Consider the following 13,595-nt stretch of genomic DNA (forward strand, 5'->3'; position numbering starts at 1 on the left):
TGGTCGCACTTTTGGTGTAGGATAGTATCTTGGTGCTAGAGTGGGCTACTTGCAGTGGTCCACTTTGATGTTGAGGGTCCCTCTCTAGTGAACTCTCATAGGGGAGGAGCAACAGTTTCTCCAAGAAAGGCTGTCTCTCCTGGTTTAGCTGTATTAGTTGAGAACACTTCCATGAATAATGGTTGTCCTCTCCACGTGAGCTCACGAATCTCCTTCCAATCTAAGGTTTTGTATTCATTGGCCCATTTATCTCAACGATTCAGTTCTTGTATCCTGCAAGCTTCTCGACTACCACCACAAGTGCTAGAGGAAGATATATCTCTGGCAATCTAGTTGTGGCATAATATCCTTGTAAAGAGTCCTTATAGACCTCTTGAAGTGGGTCATCCTGAAAGACCTTCGTCACTGGAATTTATCGTACAAACTCCCATTGGTTCTTAGCCCCCTGATCCATTTTGCTCTTGCCTTTCCTGTCCCTTTCCAAATTTAGATCTACAAAAAGTAAATCATCTATGGATGGCTTTCAGGGCTAGGCATTGGATGGTCCAGGCATGTCCGGCTCAATGAGCCAATCATCTCTAGACTCCCTTGCTCCGGAAGGCTTTGATAAATCTAGGAACTCACTCTTAGAGAGCTCTCCTAATTTGTCTACATTCTCTGGATGATAGGTGACTTCGTAGAGCGAACACCATCTCCACCCATGTACATGTTACCCTGGTCATTGACTAGAGGTGCTCTATCAAGCTCTGAGAAAAAGTCTGCAATCTTAACGAGATACCATTGTTGTGGATCCCTAAAGATCTCAGCTCCTTGAGCATTCGTGTAGACATATTGAAGTCTCACATTGAGTGGTAACCCCATGATGTCGGCTTCAAATGGATTAAAAGATCTTATGGGTGTCCTATTTGGGGCTAAGGGATGACTATTTGACGGCCCTAGATTGTCCATAGACAATGAGCTAGTTGTCTTGGAAAGGGTATCAGATTGGGATTCGAAAAAGGTTTCAGCAATATCTGCCAAATTTCCTACTGATTGGGTCTCACTTTCCTACGTAGGTACTCTAGAAGATGCCCTAGACCCTATGGTAGTGTCTATATGACGTCCCGATCGCAAGTACATAAGGTCAAATTTTAAGATTGGTTCTTTCTTTTTTTTTTTCCAAAAAAATCCAAAAATTTTCAAGTTGGCTCAAAATTTGCCTGAACCCATTTTGAACCCCCTCTCGAACACATTAGGCCAAAAAAATAGCGTATTTTTCAGGATCAAAAATCGCCTAAAATTTACCAGTTTCCCATACTGAACTCGCTATGGGAAAATGGTTCTGGGACCAAAATTTCGACGATGGGTGTTTTCTAACTCCTCGCGAAATTTTTTGCGCCAGAAAATGAAACATTTTCTAAACTCCTTTATCCGGTGCGGTGGCGGTCTTTATGGTGCGGTGTGTGGATCTCTCCGTGCAATGCGCTGTTCAGGCACAGCCGCCTTCTTTTATTTTTTTTTGAAGTGCGTGCTCAATACGTGTGCAGTGAACTCAATGCGTGTGGCAGGGAACTCAATGTGAGTGTGCAGCTGTGAGATTTGCAGGGAATTCGAAATGCACAAATTTCAGTTTCTCTACAGGTGTGTATAGATTTCAGTTTCTCTACAGGTGTAGGTTTAATAGAGAACTAAAATGCACAAAATTAAAGATGCAAAAAACTAAGCTAAGAACAGAAAATAAAACGAACATGCAAAAAATTGAAACTATAAAAATTAACCTCAGACAGCAAAAATTATCCTCAAACAGAATGACAGAAATGCAAATCAAGCCTCTCTCTTTCGCACACAAATTGAAATTGGCAGGTTTAGCGCGTACCTCCAATCCTTCCCGTGTGTTGAATCCTTGTTCTCACCTCAAGGGAGAGAAGTAGCTAGCCAATCGCACTCAAATTGCAAGATAATAAAGAGAATTTAACAAAAGATTAGTCTTAAATAAGTACCAAAATTAGTCCCAAAGCCTGCTCTCCTATCCAACGGTTTTGCAACCGATTGGAGCTTAACAAGGAGTGGTAGTGTGTGTATGGTGCTCAACTAATGTAGGCACTCGTTCCCCGACAGCGGCGCCATTGAAGAACGGTTCTCTCTACCGTGCAATATTAGTGCTCATAGAGTACTACCGATCAATAAATGTGTTGAGAAACACAATGTCAATCCGAGGACTCGACCGGATTAGTGCATGAAGGCTTATACCTTGCAAGAGAGCTCACATACACGAACCACCACTTGACGATTCAACCATTCAACATCTCAATCAATCTCTCAATCCCTTAAATCCACTACACTAATCAAGAGAACAAGCAATGCATGGCAATCTCTTAATCCCATTCAAACATTGATTAAATCTTAGCTTTCCCTATTAATGCAAGCAAACCCATAAGCGTGCATCTACTAATCCACAAGCTTAAGCAAGCATAGAATGTAACATTCACAAACCCACAAGCTCATAGAGAGAGTCTATCCATGAATAACTCATTGCCAATGAAGTGGGCAAGAGCTTGCATCAATGGAGACTACACACACACACACACTACAAGCATGCATACACAAGAGAAAGAAATAAGCATTCAACTAATCATAGATTAATCTACTTCAATGATGCTAAAACAGATTAAGAGAAAGAAGTGGAGCTATACTCATTGGAGCTTGATGCTCATTAGAGTACAATAGAGAGAGAGTTAGAGAGTTGCCATAGCTTGAGAGCTCAAGAGCTTCACTCAATAGATTATGAGAATGGCCAAAAACGTTCTCTTTCTTTAGCTACCATCTCTTTTATAGAGATGTCACTAACCCTAACCCTAGGCCTCTTTCACACATGGGCGGACAACCCCATAAGTGAGCCTTGCTTAATACACTTAGAACTCTCATTTAGAATCCACATTGGCCAAAAACGATTTACATTGCACTTCGGCACAAAAATATGGAAAAATTATGTGCGTCTTTATGTTCCCATGGCTACAATCTCGCTCTCTCGCATTAATTGCTTCCAGTCTCCTTCCATAATCCGTGTTCCCGTGGAACAAACCCCTCCCTCAGGTCGCTCATCCACTCGTAGAGGAAAACGCTTTAGTGGAGGTGGAGGCAGTTGTTATCCAAGTGGGGGCACGGATGGCCCCCACATGAGCATCCTTTCCCATCTAGCGCCAGCAGAACTCCACGCTCACAATCATCGCGACGTTTTGACACATAGCCCACACCCGCCGATGGGGAAAATAATTACACAATTGTCAATGGCAATGTGGTTTTGGATAATGTCGGGTAAGAGATGAAGAGCCGCATCTGCAAGCTTTGCCACATTGTCTTTACAAATGACTTTATGACTTTATGGCCAAAGTTGGATAAAGATAAGAAAGATAGAGTCATAAATCAAATCAAGGATGAGTACAACCCGACCGGCGGTAGTGATGTCGTCCCCATAAGGTGGAAAAAGGACCACATGGTGGATGTTATGAAACATTGGCAGGGAGATGTGTCTATAGGAGAGGGAAGGAAGGGCGTGAGAAGCCTTGGTACATGAGCATCGAGGATTGGAATGAGGAGAAGCAAAAGCATGCGAGAAATCCCCAACCAACGCTACAAGCAACAAGAGGATGCCGAACAGAGAGCGTAGGAAGCTCTCACCTTGGAAGCGGCGGTCGAAACGCATTCCATGTCTACTTTGTAAGTATCAACACTTATCTTGTATGTTTCATTTGATGTTATGTCTACTTTGTAAGTATTAACGCTTATCTTGTTGTTTTGGTACTTTTAGAATCAAGTGGTTGGTCACCCAGCAACAACTGGAGAAGAGGAGGACATTGCTTGCCCCATAACACATACTTTCTTTTGGAGAAGCTGGATCGAGAAGGCACCAACCTCAATTGGGGGCGGATTGTAGATATGGTAAGTGCGGCAAGCCTCAACCTTATGACTCGGGGGGTGCACCTCAAAAAATGTAAGTCTACCACGTGCGATCATTAGGTGGGGTTTTTTTAATCCAAAATATTGGGTAAATTTACAGAAATACAATTACAAGAGGGGTATTTTAATTGTACTTTGGAAAAAAACCCGTAAGTCTATAAAGAAAAAGGGGTAGTTTTATCAGCTCAAAATTCACAGATAAAGGGTTTTTTAAATACCCCTTGAACGCACGTCGTAGGAGGGGCTTCCATATAGTGCACCCCCCGAGCCTTATGATTTGTATACTTGCTTTGCCATGTCATGTTAGATCGTTGTTTTGTATACCAAAAAAAGCATCTTGTATGGTTTTTGCAAAGGACCAATGTTACCTTACCCTGAGTGAGGGCTCCGCATAGAGTGGCTTATCTTGTCAGAGCTTGATATGCAAATTTCACATCTTGCAATATAATTTGGCCATTGTTTGCACTTGTGTGAATTGTGTACCTACTTTGTAATGTTGAAAACGTTATGGCACTCTAACGTTTTCAACAAATTTGCTTCGTTCTTCACATCAGAGTACAATTGCCTTTGGTACTCTATAAATTTGGCATAATGGTGCATCCAGTTACTACAAGACTACAGCTCAATGCACCATTATGCCCAAAAAAATTAATACCTGCACGCGTCGAAAGTTTCGTGCATCTGTCGAAATAGCATCGAAAGTTTCCTGCATCCGTCAAAACAGGAGTCAAAATGTCGGTCGAAATGAGTGTCGAAATGTCTGTCGAAATCAAAGTCGAAATTGGAGTCGAAATATCAGTCTCGAAATCATCGTCAAAACAACGTCGAAAAAAGTGTGGCAAACTTTCTTATTTCGACGCTTATTTTGACGTTTCCATTTTGACACTTTTTTGGACGCATATTCGACGTTTCAAGGATTTTAAGCTTAGTCCTAAAGTGTCCAAAAAAGCATGGATAATGGCCCCGCCTCTTGTAGTGTCTGCCAGCTTGCGGGTCTTACTGATGTATAAAGCTTATGCATAATGCTAAAGCCTATAGCTTTATGCATAATCAAAAAGCTTAAGACTATTTATGCATTAAAGATTTATGTATAACAAAAATATCTTATTTTTTATGCATAAGCATAAAGTTTAAGAGTATAATCTATGGATAAGAGCATACTATGTTATTAGCACTTTAGTACTATACACTAAGACTTAAAAATAATAAAATTAACCAAAATAAATTAGAATAAAATGCAACAACAAAATAAGGAAATGACTTGAGAACTCTTACTCATTATTGAGAGGCTTGTATGGAAAGTTGACAGATGCATCTCTTGAAAGAGTTCCTAGCTACAAATAACAAGTATGGAAAATGACAAGAGCAAGAGATAGAATGAATGGAAGAGTAAGAATAAAAATTAAACAAAGAGGGAAGGGAGAATGGAAGCAACTCACCGCTTATGCATAGCCATAAAATGTCACAAAGAAATAAGAAATAGTTAGTAAAACAACATGAAATTATGGATTGGCACAAAGCCACGAGCCCATAGAATAGCCACTAGAAATAGTAGCCTATATATTGGCTCATACATAGCCTATATATAGCGAATTGTATATAGATTCTTATGCATAAGTCGACAACTATACAAAAGTAATGTATGCATAGTCCCTTAGCCATAGTGGCCTAGCATAAGTAGGCTTTGTATAGCTATTGGCCTATGCATAAGCTACCATAGCGGCTTATGCATATAGCTAACATCCTATCCATTATTAAGGATTTATTTGAAGTTCACATAAATAGTCTATAGGCACTTGGAAATACGAATAGTAGTATCAAAAACCATATCTCAAAAATTAAATATGTTTTGATAGTAATCCTTATATGCATGTCATGATATAAACAATTTGCATAGTTTATTCTCCCTTATAACTATGTCTTGTGTGGAATCATATTGAATAGGAGAAATTTATTCCCAGGATCCACATACTGTTTTTTTCCAATGAAGAGAATGTAATATAGAATAATACGTCATTTTTTCAATTCATTCCTTTTAAAGAAAGTTATAAGCTCAATGTCATCCCTCAATTTTGATTATTGTAATGTTTTCTTCTGTTATGTACAATAAGTGGTAGTAATCTTGTGCAAAGAGTATTGCATGTACCTTAATATAATAATGAGCATGATGAATATTGTCATCTTGTCTATCTAACACTATAAAAAGTATGTATGCTACATTTATTTTCTTTTATTGTAGACTATGCGTCATGTATTGGTGGAGATATGGATAGCTTCTAGGATAATGTATATTGTTTCCTCTCAAACTTGAGAAATATTAAAAGCTCGTATCTGATACTTGATCTTCTAGTTTTTACAATCCTTCTTTTCCATTATTTAGGATGTATAAAGATTAAACAAGTATAATTTTCCTTTCGTTGAAAGGGATGTAGATAGCCATAACGAATATATCATTTTTAAGCCATTTGGTAGCAAATATATCATTGTTAGCCATATTAGAAGTAAATCAAAATACGAGAATCGATAGCAAAAAGAAAATGTTTAATCTGGACTACTTGTATACACTATTTGATTATAATAGAAAACAATTATATTAGGCTTCTCAAGAATGGAATGAGAACTTTCCAGATACATTTAAGTGATAAGGAAAAACATGTTGTGGACGCCATTGTATAGGGAAAACATCAGATTGTGAGTAGGACTATTCTCTCTCTATCTACCTCTCCACCCCCCGCTCTCTCTCTCCCACTCCCACACACACTTGTTTTTAGCATGGTAGGCCAACTTAAGACTACGTGATGAATCTGTGGAACTAAATCAATGGAAGTAAAACGACTTACACGATGTTATGTGTGCTAAGACATGCCTTCTTCCATCATATTAACTTTTGGTGATTTGGCGTGCAATCTAATCAGTTTGCTTCAGACTGTGGAGGAGATTGTATACGTTGTGGGAGCCGTGACGGTACCTTTTCCGGTCGGCGGAGCATCGCCTGCCTGATTGGAGAAATCAGGGTATCATATCAGCGGTGGAGTCAGAGATTTGTTGGGTATCCGTGGCAGTACTTTGCATGCGGTTATTCGTTGCGGGGAATGTAAGCAACCCCAAGAACGAGCTAAGCCCACGCAAAGGGAATAGGGGGTACGTATGCTGGGAGGAAGGGAATATGCTACATGGAAAAATTCGATGGACATTATGAGCCGTGATTTTTGATCCCCGGCTCGAAAGGTTGGTTCGTCGCCACCACCACAAAGACATGTGATATTCCAAATTGAAACGAGATATAGTATAAGACCCTACCATCCTCACCTCTTGATTCCGCATCGCAACTGACTCGCCCAGAACCTTATCCTTCAAACAGGACTGCATTATGGGAGCACAGGGTTTTCTATCCGCATTATTATAGAAACGTCCCTTTAATTTGAGCGTTCCCTTGGAACAATTCTGATCCCTTGCCGACTGTGTTAAATCTCGCCTTGATTCAGTCGGGCGCAGCCATAATCCGATTTCAGAAGTTTTCAATTAATCTAAGGTAAAGGCAAGATTCGGTTGCATTATTGAGGTAATGGGTTGCTACTGTACTCATCTTTCTTTTTTCTGGTGCGACGGCAAAAAAGAATGTGCTCCGGGATGCATGATGGAGGCCAGTGCCTTTGGGAATGGAGAAATGCGCATTTGGATAATAGACCCAATACGTTGGCCCCATAGAATATTCGCCTACAAGATTCATCAGCATGGAAAGGAAATCCTTGCATCAACAACACCATCACCCTCGAAAAGGCTATAGGCACAGCCTGATGATTGCTTCAAGGAGCCATGCCATCACTAATAAAGCTCTTTCACACGTGTAGCCCTCCCTTGCTATGGAGGGAGAGTTGAGTGGACATGTCACTTGTGGGCATTGGGAAACTATTGCTACCACACTGTATTACTTTCAACAATCCTTCCACCCTTGCTATGGAGGGAGAGTTGAGTGGACATGCCACTTGTGGGCATTGGGAAACTATTGCTACTACCACACTGTATTACTTTCAAAAATCCTTTCACCCTTGGTTGAATGTCCGTCCAATTATAAATTGAAGTGAGTGCCCTAGCACTACCAAATCATTTTCCAACAAATCAAACTAAAGACAATGCTCCAAGTTTGTAACCGTGCTGTAGAGAACACTAGTTCTGCACTCACACTATGATGCGGCACTGACCCCACTCGTGCCCCTTTGTACATTGCTACCACATAGCTAGAGGAGGAGAGGAGATGGTTTTAGACAAGATCCTAGAGAGAGTGACACGTGGCATGGGAAAACCTATGCTAAATAGAATAGGTTAGAAGAAAATACCAAGCCCACACAGCATTAAATAAACACATACATAGAAAAAATAATCCCAAATACAAGATAATAGTCACATAATTTAGATGGCTATCAAATTATGTTAGAAAGAAATGCTAGTGTGCATACTCACACCACGACAACAACTACTCCATGCGGGATGGCTATCAAATCCACATGGAAATAATTTGTAAACTATAGATATTTTGAGGGCTATTCGCAATTGTGTTAATGGGGTCATTTGTGCCCTCGTTAAGTATTAACCATCAATGGGAACTCTTACTATTTGAGTACTTAGGGAGAGAGATGACTATAACATTCGTATTCAGGAAATGTTTAAAGAAAGTGCTCATTACTTTGTGAGTCAAAAAAACCAGGGGATTTACCTAAAAATATGTAAGTATACAATGTAGATTCAAATGAAGGGTTTTTTCATTCAAAATTTTAAGGTTAATTTCTAAAAATACATTAGTAGAAGGGATTTATTTATAGGTAAATTTACAACAATACGCATGTGTGTGTGTGTGTGTGTGTGTGTGTGTGTGTGTGTGTGTGTGTGTTTTAAGTTGTAATAAAAAGGGGTCATTTTATACATGAAAGTTTCAAAGATAAAGGGTTTTTGAAATACTCCTTATAACACACATCGTTTCTACATTTTGTTAGTAGTGGACCCCCTAGGTCAAACACCATCTGATTGAAATCTATATGTGGCAATCTCTTCACAAGATCATAGTCAATAATTAATTATATGAGAGTGTTAATGGTGTTAATTTGGTAAATAATAACTTGTCTATTATTGTGTACTATAGTTATTGATGGAAGGACACATAGTATAAGTGCATTTGTAAATGGTTGATTTAAATGCTTAATTATATGAGAGTGTTAATGATGGTAATTAGGTAAACAATAATTCATTTATCATTGTGTACTATAGTTTGTTGATTGAAGGACACATAGTACAAGTGCATTCTTAAACGGTAAACATATTGATTTAAAAACTTATGAGTTTATGTTTTTCAAACTCAATGCTTTTTGACATATAGTAAGTTGTAATGTGTCTTGTTGTGCTCTTCGATTTAAGGCTCTACTATGGGATGGTATGGTTTTAACAATTCCCCCTTACCCTAAGGTTGATGTGGATGACTTAATGTTAGCCCTTGACATACCAAATGGCCGGACACAAGGTGAAGATTATGTGAGGTGAAATAAGCCCTAAGTTTTTGTAGTAATATGGTTTATTACTAATAAATGTTAAGCAGGTATAATGTTCATCTGATTAAGTCCCGATTAAGACATGCATTCTTGTAATACATTCACCAAAATTATACATAAATGAGTTTTTAAAGGTCAAAGTATATAGTTATTATTTCTTGTTACTTATGTCCACATCAAATCTACACACATTATATAACCCACAATGTTCTCGTTTAAACACTCAAATTTTATCTTTTGGACAAAAAAGAAGAAAAGTCAAGGCAGCTTAAATATTGTATTTTGTCTCCTAAATTTTTAAAATCTTTGAGAAAACTTCAAAATTTAGAAATTACTCTATTCTAAGGGTTTTTGAGAAAAATGTTTACATGAACATTTAAGCATATGTGCCCTTTTTTTTCAAGTTATTAATATGTACAAATCTAAGGAACATGAGACACATATTCCACCCAAATGCTGAAAGGGAGTCATGTATAGTGATCTATGTCAATGCATTTCCACATAACAATTGTTAATTATACGCCCTCGAGGAGTGGAGGGGGGGGGAGGAGGGTCACTCTTTAGAAACTCATATACCACGTGTGTGCACGCATGCATTTAGATTACCCTTATTTTAAATTTTTACTTTTCTTTACATATTTTTTTACCTGTCTTTTAACTATAGATGTTTGGATGTTGAAAACCCCTCCATAAATTCACATAATCAATTACATTAAATAACGATTTATTTAATGTCCTCTTGCATGTAAACATCATGTACGTCCCTCAGTTACACCAACCCCCCCTTCGTACACAAAGGTATTATGTTCCATATATATAATGTGATCCACACCCTCCTTCCCTTCCTAGCGAAATATGAACGAAACTTATATATACCATTACTCTACGAAGTAACTTAGGGTATGATGGTTAATTTGGCATAAAGTCAATTTTTTTCTTGAAACATAAATGTATGAGTGGCCCACCATTGTTTAGTCTAATGCTTTCAAAGAAGAACCTTGCGTCTATTTTTTAATACTGTTTTATTTATGAGGCACCATCAAGGGGAATCTTACACTAATACGATCGCACATTCTCATCCACATGTATGTATGATATCAATCAAACTATTGCCATCAAGGAAAGTCAAGAAGTGCTACCAATAATGAGTACGCTTACAAGAACTCAAAACCTTATATTTTACCATTACAAGGACTGCTGCTGAGAAAAAAGTAAAGTGGGGCACCCATTCATGGACATGTGTACTAAACATTATTAAATCTTAAATTATACCTTTGATAATCCAACGTTAGTATCAGATGATGTTAAAGAAATAATATAGCATTAATTATTTTTTGTCATCAATGTGGTTTGATATGGAGCAATAGTGCTTTTCATTTTCTAATCACATAAAGGGGTATTTTTTTCTTCTTCATAAAGCAATCGTCTCTCTCTCTCTCTCTCCTCTTCCAAAGTATTAGGCTATATGCTTCCTCTCTTCAATCCCTTGTGTTGCTTAATTTGATGTAATTTGATTTGGATTTCTTAGAAACTAGGGGCCCTATTGATGAATGGTTAGAATGGGCTTGAAGATTTCTATTCAATGAGTATCTTTAATTGTCTTCATTTCACTGAGCTTGAATAGTGCTAATCTAGTCTACAAAGAGCTGTAGGTGCACTGATAAAATAACGGGGGTGAATAATCAGAGAAGCCTCCCATCACTCCTCGTGGTGAGGAATAACGGACTTTCACCTGATCCTGCTCCCGCGGCTTCGCCAGCTATAAAACAAAACCGCTGCGTGCTTTGCCTTTTGTACCATTATCTTTAAAGCCTGCCCGCCTATAAAATCCCATTGCCCCGGACTGCCATGGGGCAACGCGCAACAACTTACAAGCCACACAGTAAACAAGCTGCGCCTCTTGTTAATCCCCATGATTTGCCCCTTTAACCTAAGCTATTGTATCCTTAATCTGGCTACCCCAAAGCTTTCCCTTCTTTAATTAACATCGCCCCATCGCCGTTTTCTCTGATTCATTACGTTACCCCCCATCTTCATCTCGCTTGGTATTGTGCATCTCTGTGCCCCAGACTGATGTCTGGAGTTTGGGTATTCAGCAATGGTGTGACCCGGCTTGTGCAGAACCCCCACGTAGAGACTGTGGAAAGGAGGGACTTGCAGCCGGGCAAGCGAAAGGTCCTCATCTACCGCCCATCCAACCAGGTCATCTCTACATATGCAGAGCTGGAGGCCAAGCTGCTCAGCATCGGGTGGTCCCGATACCCCAACGAGCAGCCGGGCACCATCCAATACCACAGGGGCTACTCCTCCAACCACCTCATCACCCTCCCGAAAGAATTCCGCAGCCTCAAGCCCATGCACTTGCTGGACATCGCCATGAAGAACCGTGATCACTTCGAAGTTCGCGACCAGTAGACAATGAGCCTTTTGTCCGGCACTCTGGGTAATCCTCCAAACGAAATGCAAAATTTACATGCATTATTAGCATGTGCCACCTTTCCCTGACCTACTCACATGTAGTGCCTCTAGCTTTATTATGCTCGGGGAAATTCACAAAAAGGAGAGTAGTGATCTTGTATAAATAGTTCTAAGGATAAGTTTTCTTGCAGGGGCACACCAGACCCCCATAGCTCAACCCATAGTGTATGACTCCTTTGAGGCCCCGGCTATGAGGAAGGTGGTCCCTAATCTATGTAATAAAAAGAAAACGAAATATACTAGACCCCCTTGAGGAGATAAAGGCTTTGTATTTGCGTCTTGTATACTACAAACCTTTTAACCTTTTTTCATGGTGATGAGATTTTAGATTTTTTAAATGCGTGTGAGCTATGGTGCTAACTTAAGATGCTAATTGTGCAAGCAACACTCAATTCAAAATTTGTCTCTATCTCATGATTTTTCGATACAAGGATTACATAGAGATATGCAATCTTTCATGAAGCTAAAATATTTCAAACCGAAGTTGTACTTGAAAGAGGTATTGTAGCATTCATATGTTGTTAAATAGAGTGTCAAATCTTTAAAGCAAATATTTAAAGACTTAACTATTGTGTTTTATCTATATTGTTGTGAATGAGCACAAGATACCTATTCAAATAGCACTTACACCTCATTTCACAACACTACATTATATTCAAATTTCAACAAACACAAAACATAATGGGATTTTATCTTTGAATGTCTCCTTTCTCTCTTGACAAATCATAGCTCCTAGTAAACTTGCTGGATTTGAACAAACAATTATGTGTTTGACTAATATAAATTTGGAAGAAAACTCATTTCGAGACACAGTTGTATCAACTCAAATAATTATATATCATTGTTTCTTTTTTGAAACCAAAGGTATGTACAATATAGTAATATTATCGCCATATCCAGTTCCCAAATTTTCATAATATGTGTGATCATTGTCATTGTTTCTACTATCACTGTAAGGTTTTGATAGAACTATGATTTGCTTTGACATGGCACTAGCATTTTGAGCTTTTTTAATATATACATATATATATATATATATATATATATATATATATATATATATATATGAAGCCATTAACTACTAACAATTTAAACCAAAATTATGAGTAAAAGGATAAAAAAGTATATATTAATTCATCTCTTATAAAATAAAGCAAATAAGAGACAAAGTGCCACTGATTAGCCAATAGAAAAAATAAGAATCAGAGGATGAGAGAGAGAGAGAGAGAGAGAGAGAGAGAGAGAGAGAGAGAGAGAGAGAGAGAGAGAGAATGAGAGAGAATGAGAGAGAAAGAGAGAAAGAGAGGTGGCTATGTAAATCGTATTACTTTGTGCTACTATTGATTTTATTGATTTTTGCATTGAGAGTGTTGCTACTACTCATTCTTGCTTGCTATATACCAGTACCAAAATTGGAGAAAAATATTTCCTTGTGATATAAAAAGAGGGGTTTTTAGCCACTTGCAATCTAACAGGGTTTTTATTTTAAATTATAATATTATACTCTAGTACTCTAGCCTAATTAATTAAAAATAAATACATGTCAAACATGGTAGCACTCCTAATTATCGTCACAAAAAAACTAAAATGAAATGAACTATTCAAATCATTTAAATTTTTACTTTGAATGAATAAAAAACA

The 13,595-nt window shown here is 38.2% G+C and overlaps 1 protein-coding gene across 1 annotated transcript; it reads left to right on the forward strand.

Moving 5' to 3' along the window:
* The first annotated feature begins 10,957 nt into the window (after window positions 1–10,957).
* LOC147603244 (flowering-promoting factor 1-like protein 1) lies at window positions 10,958–12,208 on the forward strand. Its single transcript, XM_086796636.1, has 2 exons — window positions 10,958–11,919; window positions 12,086–12,208. The coding sequence occupies exon 1, from the start codon at window positions 11,550–11,552 to the stop codon at window positions 11,889–11,891; it is 342 nt and encodes a 113-aa protein (XP_086652762.1). The 5' UTR covers window positions 10,958–11,549; the 3' UTR covers window positions 11,892–11,919; window positions 12,086–12,208.
* Window positions 12,209–13,595: the final 1,387 nt, after the last annotated feature.

This window comes from Cibotium barometz, chromosome 64 (assembly GCF_041138505.1).
Source record: "Cibotium barometz isolate CiBa-2024 chromosome 64, ASM4113850v1, whole genome shotgun sequence".
Lineage (NCBI taxonomy): Eukaryota > Viridiplantae > Streptophyta > Polypodiopsida > Cyatheales > Cibotiaceae > Cibotium > Cibotium barometz.

Coding starts and splice junctions, on each gene's coding strand:
- LOC147603244 (XM_086796636.1), top strand. CDS start 11,550: ATGTCTGGAGTTTGGGTATTCAGCAATGGTGTGACCCGGCTTGTGCAG.